The sequence below is a fragment of the Camellia sinensis genome, unplaced genomic scaffold (assembly GCF_055761805.1).
Source record: "Camellia sinensis isolate YWXY unplaced genomic scaffold, ASM5576180v1 Unanchor3, whole genome shotgun sequence".
NCBI lineage: Eukaryota > Viridiplantae > Streptophyta > Magnoliopsida > Ericales > Theaceae > Camellia > Camellia sinensis.
In genome coordinates this window covers 6,458,474-6,483,069 of record NW_028129178.1, presented here as the reverse complement: position 1 = coordinate 6,483,069, position 24,596 = coordinate 6,458,474, and the positions used below count along the sequence as shown (strand labels likewise).

The window sequence follows — 24,596 nt, the reverse complement described above, 5'->3', positions numbered from 1 at the left end:
CCAACGATGTGATTAGAAGATGTTGTGCACCCTTTAACACTCCATTGAAGCTTTCAGAGAGGTTGGTAGTCATAGCTTCATAACATTTGCCACCATCATGTGCTAGCACCTACAGTTCAAGTGCTACATGATCAAATTCATCTGCAGCTTTGGAATTTAAGTCTCTAATTGATTTTATTTTCTAATCAAACCTTTTCTTTTGATTCTCATAAGGTGCCGAAGTGATCATGTCTCGCAATATCGTATTGTTATACTTTGCATGGTAGTTGCTAGCAAGATGGTGAATGCAATAATGATGATAACCATTTGGATGTTGTCGCTAATGTGAACGATTCACAGACGATAAGATTCATCCATGTTCGTCAGATAAAAGGCAAAGACCAATCCGTTGTGTCATGCACTCCCTAATGCATGTTAAAAATCGTGACCAAGTATCTAGTCTCTCCTCCTCCACAACAGCAAAGACAACTGCAAATACATGATTATTTGCATCCCATGAAACTACAATTAGTAACTTATTATTATATTTTTTCAGTTAAAAAGGTTCCATCTATGTTGATGACTGACATGTAATGTTTGAAACCCTCAATAGAAGAACTGAATGCGTAGAACACTCATTCGAATATAACGTTATTTGCAGCATCTGCCAACATTGTTTTCTATGAAATGATAGTTCCTAGATTGGAATCCATCATAGCTACTATCCATTTTAGTAAGATGTGGTATGATTCATTCCAATCTCCAAAGATATTTGCAATGGCTTTTTGTTTTGCATTCCAGGCCTTATTATAAGATGGTAAGAAACCACCAAACTTTTGCCTAATACCAGCTCTTAGTACAGAGATCTTGATTAATGGATTTGCCTTTACGAGATCTCGCACTTCGTGTTCAATCAACTTTGTGTTCAACCTTGCATGATCTTGTGTAAGCGTTGCAGATACATATGTGTAAGGTCCTTCACATTTAGTGATCTCAAATAAACCATGTTTGACACGCTTACATGCTCTAAGCTTCTGTAACGCCCTCAAAATAATATATAATATCCATCACTTTAGACATGCATTGATATAAAAGAAACCAACCATTTCTATTCATCAGAGTAATTCTTACAACTGTATTACATGTTAACAACAAAAGCAAATGCCCTATGGGCTTACAGCTTTCCAAGTCAACACCTGGTTACACAAAAGAAGAGTACTAACTCTATACAAAGTAAGCCCTTGGCTTGATATACATGTAATACAAACAAAATAAACAAAAAAAAAAAAAAAGAGTCTTCAACTCTCTTCATCATCCAAGCTATGTCCTTGGAGGTGGCATACTACCTGTATCTGAAAATAATGTCCCATAAAGGGTGAGCCAACGCCCAGTAGAGATATGCTAAACATAGTATGAGTAATGACTAAGACATTAGCAATTGATAAATGTTCAATTTCCATAAACCAATTCAAAACCAATTCATAACCCATTTCCGTTTCATGACCACCATGTTCATGTTTCATTTCAATTTCCATTTCTTATCAATTTCACAACCTACATCAACAGCTCAGAACCTGGCCAACCACTTATATGAGACAGTGACTCATATTAAACATTTCCCATTTTACAATAGATAAACATATTGGTTGTATCAACATCTCAACAGATAAGCATACAAGCTGTATCCACATTTCAACAGATATGCATATTAGCTATATCAACACTTCCAATGATAAGCATATGAGCTGTATCAACACTTCCAAAGATAAGCATATGAGCTATATCAACACATTATCTGACAAGCATATGAGCTGTATCAGTGGAGTCCATCCCCTATCTCCTCCCAAACAACATCCGGTTTAGAGGTCCATCCCCTATCTTCCTCTAAACCATGGAGTACATCCCCTATCTCCTCCCCCACACACACAACGTATATACACAAAGGTCATATACACAATCAATCAATACATAACGTTAATGTATTCTATCAACCGTCATACTCTATGACATATCCAATTGATTAGTTTTAGTTTGTCTAATCATCATGCATTGTCTACAACAATCAAAACTACCCTCCACCGGTAGCCAAAGCAATTATTTCTAAACAGATAATAAAAGCTCCAACAGATAAAATATCAATATTTTCAAAAGTGAGCGATTAATAAATCTAACTCCACTATTCTACCATATAATGAACCAATTTTATTATTTCCAACTCAATTCCATATAGCTACAATTTTTCCAAATTAATTATACCAATTAATTTTAAACAACAAATTAGGGCTTCTACCCCCAACTCTCAATATCAACTCAAAGGTTCAAATATCACCAACCAACAACTATATCATCATTTTGAAACCCAAAATACATATTATGAGCCCAAAATCACAAAACCCTCTTTAACACATTTTGAAACCCTAAGTCCCAAAATCAACCATTTAAACAATAAGCTCAACATCTAGGTTAAAACCCATAAGATTGAGTAGGAATCCCTACCTCAAATTCGGAGCTCAAGGAAAGAAGGTGAAGAAACTCAACGTACTCTAAAACTCAATATTCTCGGATCAATGTGTAGCCCTCGACGATCAACCCAACTTTTACAAAGGCCGAAGGAGAAGGAAACACTCTAACTAGATCAAACCCTAGAGAGAAGGGAGTTTCTAGAGAGAGGAACTCTCAAAATGTCTTTTTAGAAAGTAAGAGAGAGAGAGAGAGAAAGTAAAAAGTGAATTTAAAATGCCCAGCTGCCAACTGATATACGACATTCCCGCTCGAGCGGAGAACACAACGCTCGAGCGTCAAGAACAAAAAACTAGGTACGCTCGAGCACAAGAAGACCCGCTCGAGCGCCAAGACACAAGAATAAAGCACATCCGCTCGAGCGCGAAAACCAGTCCGCTCAAGCATAGATTTCCCCCTCCCAGAACTTACACCAAAAGGGTATTACCCGCTCGAGCGCCAGAGTACTCGCTCGAGCGCCACCGCTCGAGCGCCGGCCGGAGTACCCGCTCGAGCACCACCGCTCGAGCGCAAAGAAACCTGCTCGAGCGTAAAAAACATGCTTGCAGAAGTTCTGCAGAGCACCAAAATACAGGGAGCGTGCAATCTCCGCTCGAGCGGACCTCCAGAAAACTGGGCAACAAAGAATTGAAACCAAAGCCTAACCAACCTATAACAACTCTGCCCAATACATCCTAAAACTCAATCAAGCGGAATTAAAGGATGACAACAAGATAGATACAACTACCAACTTCACGGAACCGAGTCCAGAATACAACAGAACAGTAAAGGGACAACCGGGATCGCTATAACCTCCCCCCCTTAAAGAATTTCGTCCCCGAAATTAAACACAAGTTTTTCAAAAAACAGGTTTTCTCCATTCTCAACAATATTACAACATAATATTAAACAACCCGGCCCATTACCGGTCAATCCCATCTCTTTTCAAGAGGCAAAACACATTATTTATAATAACCTGCATTATCAACATGCATTCTTTTGAAATTTACCAATTTCAACTCATTTTCCACAATTCCATAATACATGCAACATATGCAATGTTATAACAAATTTCCATTAACCAAAACATTCACAATGTTTTACAACTTAAGACACATATAATGTTCTTAAAGTTCAACGATATTACAAAATTACCAATACATGGTTACACCTCAACAAACAAGTCCAGATATTTCTTGCGGACTTCCAACTCACGCTCCCAAGTGGCTTCCTCCACTCCGTGATGTTTCCACAAAACCTTCACCAAAGGAATGGTCTTGCCACGCAGGACTTGATCCCGCCTATCCAAGACCCGAACCGGTCTCTCCTCATACGAGGCATCCTCATCTACCTCTAAGTCGGTCCAATCTAACACATGGAATGGATCCGGCTCATACTTCCGAAGCATACTCACATGAAACACGTCATGCACTCCAGACAACTGCGGCGGTAAAGCTAAACGATAAGCAACCTCGCCTACCCTCTCAAGGATTTCAAAGGGACCAATAAACCGAGGGGATAACTTCCCACTCTTCCTGAACCTCATCAAACCTCGCCTAGGTGATATTTTCAAGAAGACATGATCACCTACCTCAAACGTCAAAGGCCTCCTTCTACGGTCAGCATAACTCTTTTGGCGACTCTAGGCTGTAACAAGCCTCCTACGGATAAGCTCAACTTTCTCCGTCGTCTCCCTAACCAACTCCGGACCCAACAAAGGTGCATCACCCACCTCGGCCCAACACACTGGAGACCTACACAGTCGGCCATACAAGGCCTCAAACGGTGCCATACCGATGCTAGATTGAAAACTGTTGTTGTAGGCAAACTCCACCAAGGGCAAGTGCCTCTCCCACGTCCCACTAAAGTCAAGGACACAACCTCGAAGCATATCCTCAAGGATCTGAATAGTACGCTCGGACTGCCCGTCAGTCTGAAGATAATAAGCTGTACTAAAAGTCAACTTAGTGCCCAAGGCACTCTGCAAACTCTGCCACAACCTAGCAGTAAAACGAGGATCTCTATCTGAGACGATCGTCACTGGGACCCCATGCAATCTCACTATGTCCCGACTATACAAGTCGGCGAGATGATCTACCGAATCTCTTACGCGCATAGGAATGAAGTGCACCGACTTAGTCAACCGGTCTACAACCACCCAAATGGCATCACTACCCAGCTGAGTCCTCGGAAGACCTACAACGAAGTCCATAGTGACATGCTCCCACTTCCACTCGGCAATAGGCAAGGGTTGCAACAAACCCGCTGGCCTCTGATGCTCGGCCTTCACTTGCTGGCAAGTAAGGCACTTAGACACGAAAACAGACACATCTCTCTTCATACCCCGCCACCAAAACTGGCGACCTAAATCCCGATACATCTTAGTGCCTCTCGGATGCACCGCAAGGCATGAATGATGGAACTCTCGGAGTACTTCCTCTCGGCAAGACTCCGGCACAAACAAACGGTCTCAGTATCTCACACACAGGTCGGGATACACCGTCAAACCCTTCTCAACTTTTCCACTGGAGATCTTCTCTCGGAAGGACTCTACCCCAAGGTCACCTCTCTGTGCCTCTAACACTCGAGTCACAAGTGTAGGCTGTGCAACAACATAAAACAAGGCCACAGCCTCAACAGATTCGCCCAGAAGCAAATCAAACTCACCAAGTGTACCCAACATCTCCCATTCCCAGATGGCTATACAAGCTACATCACTAATGGATTTCCTACTAAGGGCATCGGCCACAACATTGGCCTTTCCCGGGTGATAGTGCAACTCAAAATCATAGTCCTCAATGAACTCCATCCATCTCCTCTACCTCAAATTCAAGTCCCTCTGTGTAAAAAGATACTTCAAACTCTTGTGGTCCGAGAACACCTCGAACCTCTCACCATAAAGGTAGTGCCTCCAAATCTTCAAGGCAAAGATCACTGCTGCTAACTCTAGGTCGTGTGTAGGGTAATTCTTTTCGTGTTTTTTCAACTGACGTGAGCCATAAGCTACCACTTTCCCCTCTTGCATCAACACACAACCCAAACCCTCTCGTGAGGCATCACAATAAACCGCATAACCCAACCCTCTCTCCGGAATAATCAAAATCGGAGCGGTGGTCAATCTAACCTTCAACTCCTGGAACGACTTTTCGCAAGTCTCACTCCACACAAACTTGACCCCTTTTCGCGTCAATCTAGTCAACGGCGAAGCTAGCCTGGAGAAATCTTTCACAAACCAACGGTAATACCCAGTTAATCCCAGAAAACTGCGGATCTCAAACACACTCTTAGGCTGTGCCCAATCTTGCACTGCCTCTACCTTGGATGTATCAACAGACACCCCTTCCCCGGATACCACATGGCCTAAGAATTTGACCTCTCCTAGCCAGAACTCACACTTCCCAAACTTGGCATACAGCCTATGGGCTCTAAGCAACTCGAGCACCACTCTTAAGTGTTTCTCGTGCTCCTCCTCAGAAGGCGAATAGATAAGAATGTTGTCCACGAAAACGACTACAAAACGGTCTAAGAATTCCCGGAAGATCCGGTTCATCAAATCCATAAAGACTGCCGGTGCATTGGTAAGCCCAAATGGCATCACCAGAAACTCATAATGGCCATACTGCGTACGGAATGCCGTCTTAGGAATATCCTCCTCCCTGACCCTCAACTAGTGGTAACCCGATCTCAAGTCTATCTTAGAAAAACAACGGGAACCCTTCATCTGGTCAAACAGATCATCTATATGGGGCATAGGGTACTTATTCTTGACCGTAGCCCGATTCAACTTCCGGTAGTCTATACACAATCTCAAGGCACCATCTTCTTTTTAGCAAAGAGGGCCGGTGCTCTCCACGGCGAAACACTAGGGCGAACAAGACCCTTATCTAGCAATTCCTGGAGCTGAATCTTTAACTCACTAAACTCGGCTGGGGCAAAACGATAAGGTGCCATAGAAATCGACGCTGTGTCGGGTACTAAATCAATAGAGAACTCTATCTCTCGGTGAGGTGGTAAACTAACGAGATCCTCGCGAAAAACATCCGAATACTCACAAACCACCCTCGGCAATACAATCTGAGTCTCATCACACTCACCACTCATAAAGCTAGCAAGTAGACCACTAAGCTTATTCCGCCCTCGTGGATCATACATCGGTGGCAACACACTACCAACCTGATCCCCCAAGAAATGGAAACACTCCCCGCTCAAGGTACAAACCGTGACCCTCTGGTGGTAGCAATCAATAACAGCCCGGTATGACGATAGCCAGTCCATACCCAAAATAACATCAAAACCCTTCATGGGCATGACAACAAAAGGAAAAGGAAGCCTATGGTCGGCGACCTCTATATCACAACCTCTAACACCTTGTTTCAAGATCAACTCACCACCAACAGGCGATATTACACATATAGGAGATGCTAACTGTGCTAACTCCAATTCCAAAACAGATGCAAATGCAGCAGACACAAAAGAATGAGATGCACCCATATCAATCAATACATTAGCAACCGAGTTGTAAAACAAGAACGTACCTTTCACAACTGACGGAGCAGGTACAAGATCCTGCGCGGTAATAGCATACACACACCCTGTAGGCCCCTGATCCACCTGCTTACCTCTAGGAGCAAAAGACTGCTGCACAGACTGGGATGACGAAGCTCCCGGATTGGCCCTCGAGGCCTGCATAGACTGAGCTGGCTGATTACTCTGCGTCTGCCTAGAACCAGACGCTCTTGAAGTGGCACTCAATTATGGGCAAAACCTCTTCAGGTGCCCAAGCTAACCACACTGATAGCAAGACAAAGACTGGCCCCTGCCCTGACTCTGGCCCTGAGGTCTAGTTGAAGAAGAAGCAGCTCGCTGACCCCCTCCCTTCTACGGGCAAACCGAAGACTTGTGACCCAGCTGGCCACACGCAAAACAAGTCAAGCCTCCCTGACTACCTCTCCCAGAGCCCGCACTCGGCACTGGAAAAGTCGATCTAGCCAAACCTCCCTGAGACTGCTGAGGGTTAGAACCTCTCTGTCTCCTGGCGTCACTCTGACCATCTTGGCTCCTTTTGGAGCCTCTCTGCCCTTCATCCTCTTCCTGCATCATAATCTCCATATGAGCAGCAGCATGAACCAAACATCTGTACTCTCGGATAAAGGACCCTCCAACCCTCAACTTGAGTTCACGCCTCAACTTTCGCTCAAACTCAAAACAACGGCGTTCCTCAGACGCCACCAGTTCAGGTGCAAACCTGGACAGACTAGTAAAAGTAGCCTCAAACTCGGCCACTGACAAGCCCTGCTGTCTAAGCTGGCAAAACTGCTCTCTCAGCTTCTCCTTAGTAGCTGAAGATAAAAACTTCTCCTGGAAAGCATTCACAAACGCCTCCCATGCACCACCAACACTGCCCTTCTCGTACTTCCACCATTGACCCGCATCTCCCTTCAGCTAGAAGGATGCCAAGGTCACCTTCAAAGTCCCGTCCTCGATGCCAAGCATCTCGAACGTCTTCTCCATCTGTTCCAACCACTCGTCAGCCTTAAGCGACTCCTTCAGATCCCCAACAAACTCGTCCGAATTGGACCGGAAGAATTCCCTCTTCAAGAAGGAAGGCCCTGCCTCAACAACCTGGGCCTGAACTGGAGCCTGAACTGGATTCTCAGCTCGAAAAATACCCATAGACTCCCTCAAAGCATCGGCTATTCCTCGGCCTAAAGTGCCCATAGCCTCCTGACCTGCTGGCTCGGCCACATTGGCCTGGCCAACCTCTTCTTGCTGTGCCGGAATATCATCCGGTAAAGGCATCTCCTGCCTACCATGTCTGTCTCGTCTACCATGTCCTCGTCCTGACATCCTAATAAAGGTAACGAAGAACGTTAGCACATTCATAAATGTGCCAAAACTAAACACTTGCGTCCTAATACATGGACAACTGTAATTCACTCCACGTAAGCACATAAACACATAAGCACTTACGAATTTTATTTCCGGATAATGATAGTCCCGAGGCGTTACTAGAGTTCCGGTTAGAAACAGCATTGATCAAGTGCTTTTCCAACAAGACTCACAGAAACCCAAGGATCCAATCAACATCCTAGAAACTAAATCTCATACCCACATAGTCACATAAGCATGTCATCAATTAAGCACATAGCATATGACACTACACCTAAGTCTCTATCAAGCGAGACAAACCCATTGTGATCCTAGTCACTTCCCACGTACCCAAAGTATTCGAACCCGGTACGCTCTGATACCAAGTTGTAACGCCCTCAAAATAATACATAAAACCCATCACTTTAGACATGCATTGATATAAAAGAAACCAACCATTTATATTCATCAGAGTAATTCTTACAACTGTATTACATGTTAACAACAAAAGCAAATGCCCTATGAGCTTACAGCTTTCCAAGTCAACACCTGGTTACACAAAAGAAGAGTACTAACTCTATACAAAGTAAGCCCTTGGCTTGATATACATGTAATACAAACAAAATAAACAAAAAAAAAAGAGTCTTCAAATCTCTTCATCATCTAAGCTATGTCCTTGGAGGTGGCATACTACCTGTACCTGAAAATAATGTCCCATAAAGGGTGAGCCAACGCCTAGTAGAGATATGCTAAACACAGTATGAGTAATGACTAAGACATTAGCAATTGATAAATGTTCAATTTCCATAAACCAATTCAAAACCAATTCATAACTCATTTCCGTTTCATGACCACTATGTTCATGTTTCATTTCAATTTCCATTTCTTATCAATTTCACAACCTACATCAACGGCTCAGAACCTGGCCAACCACTTATATGAGACAGTGACTCATATTAAACATTTCCCATTTTACAATAGATAAACATATTGGTTGTATCAACATCTCAACAGATAAGCATACAAGCTGTATCCACATTTCAACAGATATGCATATTAGCTATATCAACACTTCCAATGATAAGCATATGAGTTCTATCAACACTTCCAAAGATAAGCATATGAGCTATATCAACACATTATCTGGCAAGCATATGAGCTGTATCAGTGGAGTCCATCCCCTATCTCCGCCCAAACAACATCCGGTTTAGAGGTCCATCCCCTATCTTCCCCTAAACCGTAGAGTACATCCCCTATCTCCTCCCACACATACACAACGTATATACACAAAGGTCATATACACAATCAATCAATACATAACGTTAATGTATTCTATCAACCGTCATACTCTATGACATATCCAATTGATTAGTTTTAGTTTGTCTAATCATCATGCATTGTCTACAACAATCAAAACTACCCTCCACCAGTAGCCCAAGCAATTATTTCTAAACAGATAATAAAAGCTCCAACAGATAAAATATCAATGTTTTCAAAAATGAGCGATTAATAAATCTAACTCCACTATTCTACCATTTAATGAACCAATTTTATTATTTCCAACTCAATTCCATATAGCTACAATTTTCCCAAATTAATTATACCAATTAATTTTAAACAACAAATTAGGACTTCTACCCCCAACTCTCAATATCAACTCAAAGGTTCAAATATCACCAACCAACAACTATATCATCATTTTGAAACCCAAAATACATATTATGAGCCCAAAATCACAAAACCCTCTTTAACACATTTTGAAACCCTAAGTCCCAAAATCAACCATTTAAACAATAAGCTCAACATCTAGGTTAAAACCCATAAGAGTGAGTAGGAATCCCTACCTCAAATTCGGAGCTCAAGGAAAGAAGGTGAAGAAACTCAACGTGCTCCAAAACTCAATATTCTCGGATCAATGTGTAGCCCTCGACGATCAACCCAACTTTTACAAAGGCCGAAGGAGAAGGAAACACTCTAACTAGATCAAACCCTAGAGAGAAGGGAGTTTCTAGAGAGAGGAACTCTCAAATGTCTTTTTAGAAAGTAAGAGAGAGAGAGAGAGAGAAAGTAAAAAGTGAATTTGAAACGCCCAGCTGCCAACTGATATACGACATTCCCGCTCGAGCGAAGAACACAATGCTCGAGCGTCAAGAACAAAAAACTAGGTACGCTCGAGCACAAGAAGACTCGCTCGAGCGCCAAGACACAAGAATAAAGCACATCCGCTCGAGCACGAAAACCAGTCCGCTCGAGCGTAGATTTCCCCCTCCCAGAACTTACACCAAAAGGGTACTACTCGCTCGAGTGCTAGAGTACCCGCTCGAACGCCACCGCTAGAGCGCAAAGAAACCTGCTCAAGCGTGAAAAACATGCTTGCAGAAGTTCTGCAGAGCACCAAAATACTGGGAGCGTGCAATCTCCGCTCGAGCGCAAGAAGACCCGCTCGAGCGGACCTCTAGAAAACTGGGCAACAAAGAATTGAAACCAAATCCTAACCAACCTGTAACAACTCTGCCCAATACATCCTAAAACTCAATCAAGCGGAATTAAAGGATGACAACAAGATAGATACAACTACTAACTTCACGGAACCGAGTCCGGAATACAACAGAACAGTAAAGGGACAACCGGGATCGCTATAGCTTCCACTCGCACCCATTTTTGCAATGCAATTTCCACAAGTCTATTGTTGACTCCACCACTACATGGTAAGTGTTTCTTATCATGTTATAACGGTTTACTGCAATTTGCAAGTCTTCCTTGTTTTGAAATAATAACCTTTTGCTTAACTCCTTTGTTGTATCCCATATACCAGTGACATCAACTGCCAACGGTATGGAGGGATCATCAACATTTGACCATGTATCCTTAGTAAACATTGGAGATGGGGCTTGATGAAAAGTAGGTATGTCAATCTGTCCCCCTTCAATTGATAAACCAACTCCGTCATCAGCATCGTCGTCTTCAAGGTCTAAACCATCAACCAATGGGATGTGGATGTCATTTGCAATCATTTCTTGTACAGTATATGTGGTTGTTGTACACAATTCATTGGTGGACCGTGGTTGAATATCTTCTACCCCATCAGAGTCAACGCCGATAAGTAGGTTCCAAATGATCACCATAGGAGTCATGATCGGTTAATGCAAAGTAAGTAGGCTCGAAGTGATGGTCATGTGTATTAATTGAGAAATACACATCCATGGGTGTCTATTCACTTGCACCTACTTGCACATTAACATTAACATTTGTATAAAGAAAAACATTGATGGATTCCACAGTGATATATAACTTGGCAATGTTGTAAGCAGGAGTTGAGTCAATTATATCAGATATACCCTCGACACCATCGTCATCTGTGATCTCAAGTAATTTGTAATAGACAGCATGAGGTAACTTCTAGATGGAAATATATATGTAATCAGGACATTCCCACCATTGTGGTCTATCCTTGTAGCATTGATTAAATGATTGCAAAAATCGATAAACGAAATATTTCGATTAACTCGTACCCATTTTGGATCAAGAGCCTCATATGCAATTCCACACTCATCATTAATTATTCCACTATTATAGTATATTGCAAGATTGTATCGTTTTCCTGCCACTGAAACTGAAAAAAATTAAAAATTAAAAATAAAAATAAAAATAAAATCATCGAACACAAAACATTATTGAAGAATGTATACAAAAAATAAATATATATATATATATATATACAAAAAATAAAAATAAATGATTTTTCGTTAAATGAATATTCTACCAATGTAATGTTCATGAAAAAGATTCGTGAAAGTTGTCTCTTGAAATGTTGAAATACAGTGTTGGTAGAAGGAAAATGTTGAAATTATGGAAAATTAAATAGCTGAAGAGTTTGAGTTTGGCATGTTTTGGTTCACCATTGTTTTGGAGAGTTATATAAGTAATAAAAGAAAAATCCTTACGATTTGACATTGATAAGAATCTTGGATGTTACCAATGAAGTCATATGTTGGAAATCTAATTTCAGTATTTAACTCAGAATTAGAGCAGAATAGCTATCACGAAAATTTAATTTCAAGTAATATAAATAGTGTGTACTATTTGTTCATATATAAAGAATCTAATTTGAAGGTTTGAGTCAGAACTAGGTCAGAATGATTGCCATAAAGATTCAGTTTCACGCAAAGCTATTGATAAGTGTAATTTGAAATTGGTGTAGTAAGTCATGGGTGAAAATTGAATCGCATGTTCAAAATCCAATTTCACAATGATCTTGCATGTTCAAAATGAGATTTAAACTGGCATACAAAATTTCATATAAATAAAAATTACGCATACATAATTTTTTTTTTACATTTTCTATTTCTTTTACAAAGAAATTAAATAGTAAAAGAAAAACTCTCATGATTTGATATTGACAAGAATCTTGCATATTACCAATGAAGTCACTGTTGAGCATTTGATTTTAGTGTTTAGGTCAAAACTATAATAAAATGGCTATCACGAAAATTTCATTTCACCTATATACAAATAGTGTACTATTTGTTCACATGTTGAAAATCTAATTTGAAGGTTTGAGTCAAAATAGATCAGAATGACTACCATAAAGATTCAGTTTCACGCAAAGCTATTAATAAGTGTAATTTGAAATTGTTGTAATAAGTCACGGGTGAGAATTGAAATTACATGTTCAAAATCCAATTTCGCAATGATCTTACATGTTCAAAATGAGATTTAAACTAACATAAAAAATGCCATATAAATAAAAATTACACATATATAATTTTTTTTAAACATTTTTATATTTCTTTTACAGAGAAATTAAATAATAAAAGAAAAACCCTCATGATTTGACATTGACAAGAATCTTACATATTACTAATGAAGTCATATGTTGAGAATCTGATTTCAATGTTTAAGTCAGAACTAGTGTAGAATGGTGTTCATATTTGACTCGTTCTGCAAACAAGGCAGTTGAAACTCCTGCATATCTAGCCATGTATTTATTTTTGAAAGGAGTACAATCGTAGTCCTGCAAACGTTCTAAACTATATAGCGGGAACCTATCCATGTAACAACATCGGTCTCTGAAAGAATCAAGTAGCCATCTGCATAATCTAGATTGGGTGATTGTTTACGATAACTATTTGTATCCATATGTATGGAACTTGGATATAGTTATATGTAAATTAAGTTGTTATGATTCAATGAGTATATATGTTTTATATAGACAACAAAAAACAAGTCATGGGTAACTAACAATTGCAAACACCATACTTTGGAATCATTGTAGCAAGTCATGAGTAGCTAACAATTGATATTACCTGGCAGGTGAAATCACATTTTGAAAATGCAATTTCAAGTGAAGTTGTATTTTAAACATGGTACTTCAATTGAAATTGTATTTTCAACATACGATTTCAGGACATCCCCCTAACTTACACTAGAGACTTTAAAATACACTGTTTGCAAAGCTAACTTGTTGCTTTACAATTGTTACCCGTGAATTGCTTCAGTGATTTCAAAGTACACTATGTGTAGTAGTTTTGTGTGAAATTGAATCTTCATGATAATTCTGTCTGAAACTCTGAAATCATATTATCAATATGTGACTTCATTGGTAACATTGAATTCTTATCAATATCAAATTGTAAGGGGTTTTTCTTTTATTATTTAATTTCTCTATACAAGAAATATAAAAGTGTAACAATTGAAATTGTATTATCAACATAAGATTTCAAATGAGCCACTAAATATTAATCTCTTATATGTGTCTATAAATAGCGCTACCCTAACTATGATATATGAAAACATAACATTAGTTGTATATCTTGAGTCTAATATTCTATATCAACAATGTCTTCCAAAAGCTCAGGCAGTTCATGTCATCATTCACTTGGCTACTATCTCCATTCACTTATGAATATAAGAGCAAAACATACTCAAGTCCAAAGGATTATTATGCTGGTATTCGAGCGGAATGGCCTTTTAGGGTAGCAGAGCAAGAGAGATTATTTAATGATTTATGTAATTTAGGGGCAAAAGTACCTCATCGTCGTTCATTAACCATGTCTAGACAAAATGTGGGCAACTAAGAAAAAACGCTTAACAAAATAAAAAATGAGAACAATAGAATGTTGATGTGTAGATGTCGACATTTCATGCTTCAATTGGCCACCAAAATAGCAGAGGCAAGCAATTAACAATTGACTAAAATCGAGCGCAACAATGTCCTAAACAACGAAAAATATCTCTTCGACTACTACATGTCAGATGAAGAATGAAGAATTAGACAACTTCTATTTAAGAAAATGTTTGTTTGTTATGTCATTTCTAAATTGTTATTGTGTATGTTGATGTACTTTTTTTTTTAGTGCTATATTATGTGTTTAATCCCTATATTAAGTATTTAGTACTTTAAGTTGTTTATGTAATATAAAATTTTATTAAATATATGGAGTCAATATCGATCAAATACTATGGCTTTAAGTTATACGAACATTATGTAGACATATATTGAAACTCATAAAATAATATAAAAGGATTTCATAACATACAGATAGAATAGTTACGATTATATTCAAAATATTATAACTCGACTGAAGGATTATTACAAAGGAATTTTATTATTTGTATTCCTCATTTGACATCTCAACATCGAATAATACTTGTTCCTCCGTACTTGCATTCAAGTAAAATTATGCTTCATGCATTAACCCATGTTCAACGCGCTCAATTGTGAGTTGACAAAAGTGATAACGATTTAAACGCATCGACATTCTGTTAACTTCTTCACGAATGCTATGTAGCGCTCTTTGTAGAAATTGCAGAGTATCAATGGGCATGTTCTTCGACCTCCTACAAGGCATTCGAATATTCTTTTTCTTCACACAACTCCTGAAGAATATTCGTCTAAGTAGACCGATATTGCCACTCTGCTCTCATGGTATTCACAGTGGCTATTGTGTAACGAAGATTAGGGTTTAATAGATATTCAAAATCATTATTTGAAACCCAATGGCGACCTATTGCGGTATATAAGTCACTGACAGTGTATCTCATAGTGAATTATTATATATAATCTTATAACAATCTGTGGATACAACTAAGTTAGTTTTTACATACTAGTATATATTTATAGCAACTTGAAGTAGCTATGTTGTAACTAACAATTTCAAACACAAGTCACGAGTACCTAACAATTGAAATTGCATGACTGATGAAATCGCATGTTGAAGATACAATTTCATTTGAAATCGTATGTTGAAAATACAATTTCAATTTGCCACGATAATAGTGTATGTCATCATAAAATTACATTTTCAACATGCAATTTCAAGTTAAAATTACATGTTAAAAACGCAATTTTAATTTAAAATCGCATTTTAAAAATGTGATTTTAAAAAGTAGGTTAATTTCCTAAATAATTTAAAAAGTTTGTCAATTCTTTAAATTAATTTTTTTTTTTGAATATTAAAAAAAAAAAAAAAAAAAAAAAAAAAAAAAAAAAAAACTCCCCTTCCAAGGGTCTGACGGTTGGCCTAGCAGAAACCTTTGTCGTCTTTCTCGTCAGTTCTTGGGCTTTTAAACCCTAAAATTGGAGATTTTGATCACTGAAACCCCCCAATATTGAATTGGAAAGAAAGAGGAGCAAGAGGCCAAGAAGACATGTTCGGTGATAGAGAAGAAACTCCTACTAGGTAGTCTTCCAATTCATTTCGATTCGTTCTCGATTTCATTCAGTTTAATTTCGTATGTAAATTGCAATTTTGGTCTTTCAATCAAATGACGGTTTATTACATTGAATTCGAAATCAATTGAATAACTATTAGGCACTAAATCGATATTGTTCAACTTATTGCATTCATAAATTTGATTATGCCAACAATTGTGTCTATGATTAAATTGATCCTCCATGCAATGCGCTTTACTATTAACCCTAATTTCCTTGTTTAGTTTAAAAAAAAAAAGAAAAGATTAACTTGATCTCTGTAGGTTTACTATGTTCAGAAAACATTCTGTTGAATAATTGTTCAACTTTGAATTCGAATGTGGAAGTTCAGCTCAGGGATGATTTTGATGGTCTTATTTCTATTCTATATGTTTTGATTTTTTTATTTTTGTAATATTTTTTTTTTGAGCGAACTGTTGGTTTGACAGGTATGAGCTGTTGAGTATGGTGAAGAAGCACTCAAAGTTGTTAGGGAAGACCAATGTAGATGATGAAGATGCTTCAGATGTTGAAACAGATCCACGCTTTTGGCATGATGTCATGGATTTGTATTTCATTTGTGGTAGGGAGTCGAGGGGTCGCCAGGATGATGACCTTGTATTCTTTGTTCGGAAAATGGTATGCCCTTCTTTCTTTTCGGCACGTTGTTTCACTGTAAAATGACTTTTTTGTCTATCCTTGATTGAATTATGTTGTTCCAGAGCTTGCATGGACATGGTTTCAGTGATAATATGGAAGGCAACTCTCCTTACTTTGTGCGCAGGTGGGCACCTAAGGTAACAGCAGCATGTATACTAATTCAAGGGTTACCCTGTATGCTGGAATGAACTCCTGTATTAATTGCTTAACTACTTACAGGATATGATTGTATACATGTTTTAGAATTCTTCGTAGTCTAATTAAATTGCAATATTATCCCTCTTTTTTATTTCTCTCGTGGTGTGTGCATGACACTAGCCTTGCATGACTCAAAATGCATATATGTCTTCTCAAAGTAGGTATCACAATGAGATATGTTTTTCATAAATTGCTTCCAAGTACATAAATTGTTATAGTTCTCTCATTGAAAATACATGGAGAAATAGGATACCCACAATAGCCTTATTATGGCCCTCTTACTGAAAGCACAGGGAGAAGTAGGTAATTTGGCAAAGAAAGAATGGGTTGCCAAAATGTTCTCACTAAGGCTGCATAAAGTACATGTAACTCAAGACGACCAATTCCTCATGGATTAATTTGCAAACTAACTTTTGAAAGAAACTAACCTAACCTTTTTTCCCCATGGTTTGAGTAACTATGGTTTGAATGCTTAAGGTGTTTCACTATTAGATTTATAAATAATGGATATCTAAAAAACTTGGCAAGTACTGCAAAATCTCAAAATTTGTTATTTTCTTAACTGCATGGTTCTTCTCTAATCTCTTATATTCAAAGATGTTTTATTTGAATGGGGCTTGCACTTCATTCTACTGCCAATTATTTAATTTGTTGGACGTCATCAATATGAGACAAGCGGAAAGGATTTCATCCAATTGATTCCCGTTTTTGTTACTTTTCAGCATCATGTGTTGAGAAACATTACTAAGGCCTCGTTTGGCAAGTGGCTTTTTTAGCCAAAAAGTCAAAAAGTCACTAAAAAAAACCAAAAAGCCAACAACCCATACCAAAAAGTCAAAGATTCTCTTTTCTCTCTACTTTTTGCACATCTTTTCGTAAAAAGCCAAAAAGTCATCCCAAACATACTAGTTTTTTTTAGCTCATATCTTAGCCAAATAGCCAAAAAGTTACTAAATTAGCCTGTTCCCTGATAACAGATGACAAAACTTGTGTATATTGATTAATCAAACGAATTACAAAATATATAAACGAAACCCTAATAATCCCTAATAATCTAAAGTACTAAACTATCCTTAATGAATAATATAAACTACATAATTCACACCCCCCTTCAAACTGAGGATGCGAGCGCAGAAAGCATCGAAAGTTTGCCAAGAAGAAAACGAAAACGAGCAACAGTATGAGTCTTCATAAAAAAACGGCCAACTGAAGAGATGAGGGAACAAAAGGGAGAGTAATAGTGCCAGCCTGAAGATGCTGTCTGACAAAGTGACAATCTATTTCAACATGCTTTGTCCGCTCATGAAAGACTGAATTATGGGCAATCTGGACAGCACTCTGATTATCACAATACAACGGAGTCGGATCAGAAAGAGAGACACCCATATCAGAAAGAAGCCAGCGAAGCCAAACGATCTCGGAAGTAGCATAAGCCATGGCACGATACTCAGCCTCAGCAGTGGAACGAGCAACAACAGATTGTTTCTTACTCTTCCAGGATATAAGGGAATCGCCAAGGAAAACACAAAGACCAGAAGTGGATTTGCGATCAGAGATGTCACCTGCCCAATCAGCGTCAGCATAGGCACGGAGAGTCAAGTCCGAAGAGGCAGATAACAGCAAACATTGCAACAAAGTGCCACGAAGGTAGCGCAAAGTACGAAGTAAGGCAGCCCAGTGTGTGGAACGAGGAGCAGAAACAAACTGACTGAGAATGTGCACAGCATAGGAGATATCCGGACGAGTAACGGTGAGATAAACAAGGCACCCAACCAACTCGCGATACAAAGTGGGATCCTCAAGAGGAACGCCATCAGAAGCAGAAAACTTAGCATGCAACGCAAGAGGAGTGTCAACAATTTTCTCATCAGTGAGATTGGCACGAGAAAGAATATCACGGGCATATTTAGTCTGAGAGAGAAGATAACCAGTAGGAGAAGTAGCAACCTCAATACCAAGAAAATACCGAAGAAATCCCAAATCCTTCATCTCGAACTCCTGAAACAACTGATGCTTAACCTCCTCAATAGTACTGTAATCAGAGCCAGTGATGATCATATCATCCACATATAAGAGAAGGAGAATAAGCCCAACAGAAGTGCGTCGAACAAAGAGAGCGCAATCATGATGACTAGGGCGAAAACCAAGCTGAAGGGCAACAGAGTGAAATCGCTCATACCAAGCACGAGGAGACTGCTTGAGACCATATAGAGCACGGCGAAGACGACAAACAACACCAGGAGGGTGAGAGAGACCCGGTGGAGGGCGCATATACACTTCTTCAGCAAGATGCCCATTCAGAAAAGCATTTTTGACATCTAGTTGAAACAAGGGCCAATGATGGGCAGCAGCAACAGAGATAAGAGTACGAACAGTAGTCATCTTGGCAACGGGGGCAAAAGTCTCATCGTAATCAATTCCATACTCCTGAGAAAAGCCTTGGGCAACTAGACGAGCTTTGTACCGTTCCAAAGACCCATCAGAAAGGGTTTTGACCTTATAGACCCATTTACAGCCTACAACATTCTTGTCAGCAGGTAATGGAACCAAATCCCAAGTCTGAGTGTTAGCCAAAGCAGTTAACTCATCATTCATGGCAGCAATCCAATTGGGATCATGACAAGCTTCCTTGTAAGACCTGGGCTCAAAATATGTATGAAGACAAGAAAGAAAAGACTGATAGGAAAGGGAAAAACATGTATTACCAAAACCATACCAGTTCGGAGGATGACGATCTCGCTTTGGGAAGCGATGTGCAGAAGGAGCGGGATCCAAAGAAACAGCTGGAGGGACAGTAGAGCTAGAGACAGGTGAGCTCGGAAGTGCTTTGCGGCGTTGATAAACAATAAGAGAAGCAGGAGAAGTGGGAGCAGGAGAAGCGGGAGCTGGAGATGAGGTAGCTGGAGAGGTATTAGAAGTGCTAGTAAGAGGCAAAGTAGAGACCTCAAGGTCAGAAACAAACTCATCAGGAGAAACATTAGGAGGAAATGGGTCAACATGAACCAATTCATCCTTAGTAATAGGAACAGGGGTGGAAGGTATAGTATAGTAGGGTAGTTTTTCTAAAAAAGTGACATGCCTAGACACATATAGCTTTTTGGTGGCAGGATCATAGCACCGATAACCTTTCTGATTAATGCCATACCCTAAAAAGACACATAGGACACAACGAGAACTAAGCTTGGAGCGCGCCCGTTTAGGAAGAAGCACAAAGCATGCAGAACCAAAAATACGAAGAAGAGAATAATTGGGAGTAACACCAAAAAGACGCTCATACGGAGATGAGCCTGAGAGAAGAGGAGTAGGCGTCCGATTGAGAAGATATGCAGCAGTGAGCACAGCTTCTCCCCAGAAAACAGAAGGGACAAAAGATGAGAGCAACAAAGAGCGAGCTGTATCAAGGAGATGGCGATGTTTGCGCTCAGCTCGACCATTTTGTGCAGGAGTGTCAGAACATGAAGACTGATGAATAGTTCCATGAGTAGCTAAATACTCCTCAAACTCAGACAAGTAATACTCACCCCCCAAATCAGAACGAAGAATTTTAATGGTGGTAGAAAATTGAGTGCGAATCATGGAGTGAAAATTAGAATATATTTTGTAAAAATCAGATTTTCGAGTCATCAAATAAACCCAAGTAAACCGACTGTAATCATCCACAAAAGCTACATAATATTGTGAACCACCTTTGGTAACTATAGGGGAAGGACCCCAAACATCAGTATGGACCAATTGAAAAGGAGAAGATGAAATAGAACTACTTTTATTAAAAGGAAGAGCAGACATTTTAGCCAGTTTACAACCACGACACTCAGAAATATCACTAATGGGAAAATTGCCTAAATGTCCAGACCTAACTAACATCCTCAACCGATCACTCGACAGATGACCTAACCTAGAATGCCAAATATAAAACAAAGATGACTTATTGTTTAAACAAAAAGAAGACAATGCAGTAGAAGACACTTCTAGAGGAACATGCAAGCTCTCCAAGATATATAGTTCTCTAACTCTACGCCCGATCCCAATCTGCCTCTTGGATACCCGGTCCTGTACAACACAATGAGAAGAAGAGAAGACAACATCAAAACCGGAATCAGATAATTGACTAATAGAAATAAGACTGAGTGAGAGGTGAGGCACATAAAATACAGGAGAAAGAGACAAATGGGAGCAGGAAATAGAACCAACAGAGTGTACAGGCATAGAAGAACCATTAGCAGTAGCAATAGTGATAGAAGAAGAAGGAGAGACACAATTACTGAGGAGAGATGCAACAGGGGTCATATGATGTGAACAACCAGAATCAAAGATCCACGAAGTATGGATATTACCTGAAGAGGATGAACCAGACAAACCGAATTGAGTGGTAGTCATAGCGGAGGCTTGGGACGAAAGATTTGGATTGACCACCATGAAAGACTTGAACTGCTCAAACATAGACTGCATATTGGAAGATGAATCATTCTCAGAAACTGGTGCAGAAAAGGCGGCAGATGAGCGAGATCCTGAAAATGTCGGCTTAGCGAATGGTGAACCAGATGAACGACCCTTGGGCTGCAAAAGTTTAGGACATGCATGTTTCCAATGGCCTTTTTGATGACAGAAGCTGCACTCATCCATGGAAACCCGAGGCTTGGGCTTACCAGTAACTTGAAATAAATGAGAAGATGGGGTGGGCAAAAGCGGAGGAGTGGCAAAAACTGACTGGGAAGCAGGAGTACCATGAGCCACCTTAAACCGAGTTTCTTCCGCAATAAGCTCACGGACAGCACCATCCACAGAAGGCAAGGGAGACTGATGAAGAATAGCTCCCCGAAGTGGCTCAAATTGATCACGAAGGGCCATGAGAAATTGAACAAGATGTTGTTTCTCCCGATACTTGATATAACTGTCAAGTAACTGCAAATCGGACGGTTCCATCAAAGCAAGCTGATCCCAATAAGTAGTCATCTCATTGTAGAACTCCTGAATGGACTTATCTTTCTGACTAGCACTGCGAATAGACATCTCAAGTTCATACTGCTTTGCAAAGTTAGACTCAAGGTACATAGTCTTCAAATAGTCCCAAACTTGTTTAGAAGTAGAATACTTGGAAAAATTCATACCAATGGTAGTTTGAACTGAATTATGAAACCAAGTAAGAATTTGTGCATTTTCCTTATCCCATTTAGCAACATCGGCCTCAGTTTCTTGAGATTCCACAGGTCTAATAGTCGTACCAATAACATAATTCCACATACCTTTACCCATTATAAAATTTTTCATCACATGAGACCAATAAGAATAATTGGTACCATCTAATTTAGTAGTAATAGCTTGCAATTTATCATCAGCCATATTGTATACCCAAACTACAGTACATGCAAAACAGAGTGAAAGGCAGCAGAGAAGAGAGAGAGATGAATGACCTGTCAAGAGTAGCAATGCACTCTTCTCATAACCACAGCAACCTATACACCAGAGAGCAGTGATGGAGGTTCACCGTTTACAAGAGCTAGGTCGAAATAGAGAGAAGATCAGCGAGATACCCAACCTAGGTCTCCGAATGAACCAGGGACCAGCGCTGGAAGCTTCCTAGGGTTTCGATGACGACCTTGCGAAGAAAGAGACAGAGCTGTGATGGCCTTACGAAGAGAGAGACAGAGCTGCGATGGCCTTGCGATAGAAGGAGAGAGAGCTGCGATGTGCGATGAGAGACAGAGCTGCGATGGTCGATGATGACCTGCGAGGTATGCTACTGTTTGTAACCTTGCTCTGATACCATGATAACATATGACAAAACTTGTGTATATTGATTAATCAAACGAATTACAAAATATATAAACGAAACCCTAATAATCCCTAATAATCTAAAGTACTAAACTATCCTTAATGAATAATATAAACTACATAATTCACATTCCCAAACGAGGCCTAAGCTTTATTGTTGATAATGGAACTTGACTGTACTTACATACTTTGTTTATGGGTACTTGTTCAATTCGACTATTATTCTCTTTAGATTCCCTATCCCAAACTTTTCCTACAATCCATCACTTGAAGAGAAGTTAATTTATGGTGCCAACAAGAATGCTTCACAGAATGACATGAATAGAAAATGGGAGCTGGGCTTGTGTTGCACATGGACCTATATTTACTTAAAACAGTTGTCTGCAAATGAAAGCATTGGAACTACAAGCTTTGATCCGAGCAACTACTTTTGATCTTGTGCTCCATGTATAAACATATATAGAAAATCCTTTTGTTATCCACTGTTTGAAACTTCAATAAAAATTTTGGTTTTTTCTAGTTCTAGAGGAATTTGATGTTAGGTAAAGTCTCTCTCTCTCTTAGGTGAGACAAAAACAAGTTTCATTGCGGGCTCAAACGAGCAGGGACTATCCAAATATTTAGTTGTTTGGGCTTTGCTCAGCACAAGTGGAATGGTGTTTGAGCTTGAAGGAAAATGGGTAAGCTTGGCTTAAACTTGGTTTAAGCTCACTTTCACCTTTGTTCAAGTGAACCTAAGGTTGGCTTGATATAGCTCATTTACATTAAAGAAGAAAAACAAAGATAACATATGAGAAATCAACTAACCCTATACCCAAGGAAACCTTGTATGCATCTTTTATGAATTTTAACAAAAATTGGACCAGAAAAGCATTAGATCTTGTGAATTTAAACTATATTAAGAGGAAATACATGAATTAACAAATAAATAAGGAGATGACAGGAAACAATGCAAGTGAACCAGTGCCCAAGAAGTTCACTAATGAAGAAACGCAAAAACAACAGCTTTTGGTATTCTACTAGCATCTAGGACTTATTTCCATACTTATTACTCCCTCCATCCCAAATTGTTTGTTTGACAAGGAAAATGAGAACTTAAAAATAATATATTTTTATGGCGTCAATTTGGGATGGAGGGAGTAATTTTATCAAAGATTTTATATTACCATGAAATACTAATAGTGAAGATATTATGTCAGACACAGTTCTTAAAAGTATTAATAACATTAAATGGCTTGATGCCATTAATCTGGGACATGCTATTGACTAATTAAAGGAGCCAACCATAACTAACCTAAACTCATTTGATTATCAAGTTTGAAAATCATGCTCAAACTAAGTAGCATGGACACTTCTAGGGAAGAGTTGTGTCCATGTTAGACACTGACACTTCTCTGTAAATCTTTAAAACGTGTGTGATACTTCTTCAATGTGCCCTATTTAAAAAAATAAAAAATCTGTAATTTTGGAAACTTCGATGACACTTTTCAGACCCTTTTGGGCATGGCCTGTTTGGTGAATATTTGAATATGACAGTGTTTGACATTCATGAACAACATGAAGTGAAGTATGTGATGGATCACTTTGACACTAAAGAATACATTAATAAACTAAGGCAGTAAGAAAGCAAGCAATTAGAGTATGCAATATATTTAATATTTTTGGAAATACTATTTGCAATTTTAAGTAGAAATATACAAATAGTAAATTATATTACATGTTTTTCTTATGAAAGATACACAAAATATTCACAACATATTAACATGTTGTCATGTTGTGTCTTTTTTTTTATTTTTATTTTTATTTTTATTTTTTTATAGATTTCTTGCATCAACATATTTGTGTCGTGTCTTTGTAGTGTTTGTATCTCATATCTATGTCTATGTTACATAGTGATCAGGCTTGGCTCATTTGAAGGTCAGTGTTA

The 24,596-nt window shown here is 39.0% G+C and overlaps 1 protein-coding gene across 2 annotated transcripts in view; it reads left to right on the top strand.

The window, feature by feature from the left end:
• The first annotated feature begins 15,851 nt into the window (after window positions 1–15,851).
• LOC114285080 (uncharacterized) overlaps window positions 15,852–24,596 on the top strand; it is a 33,236-nt gene continuing 24,491 nt past the window's right edge. The window contains exons 1-3 of one of the 2 annotated variants that reach the window (XM_028228076.2): window positions 15,852–16,028; window positions 16,489–16,678; window positions 16,762–16,836. In XM_028228076.2, the coding sequence (XP_028083877.1) occupies window positions 15,997–16,028; window positions 16,489–16,678; window positions 16,762–16,836 (297 nt within the window). In that variant the 5' untranslated portion in view covers window positions 15,852–15,996. The remainder of the gene's footprint in view (window positions 16,029–16,488; window positions 16,679–16,761; window positions 16,837–24,596) is intronic. The other variant, XM_028228077.2, reaches the window with a different exon arrangement.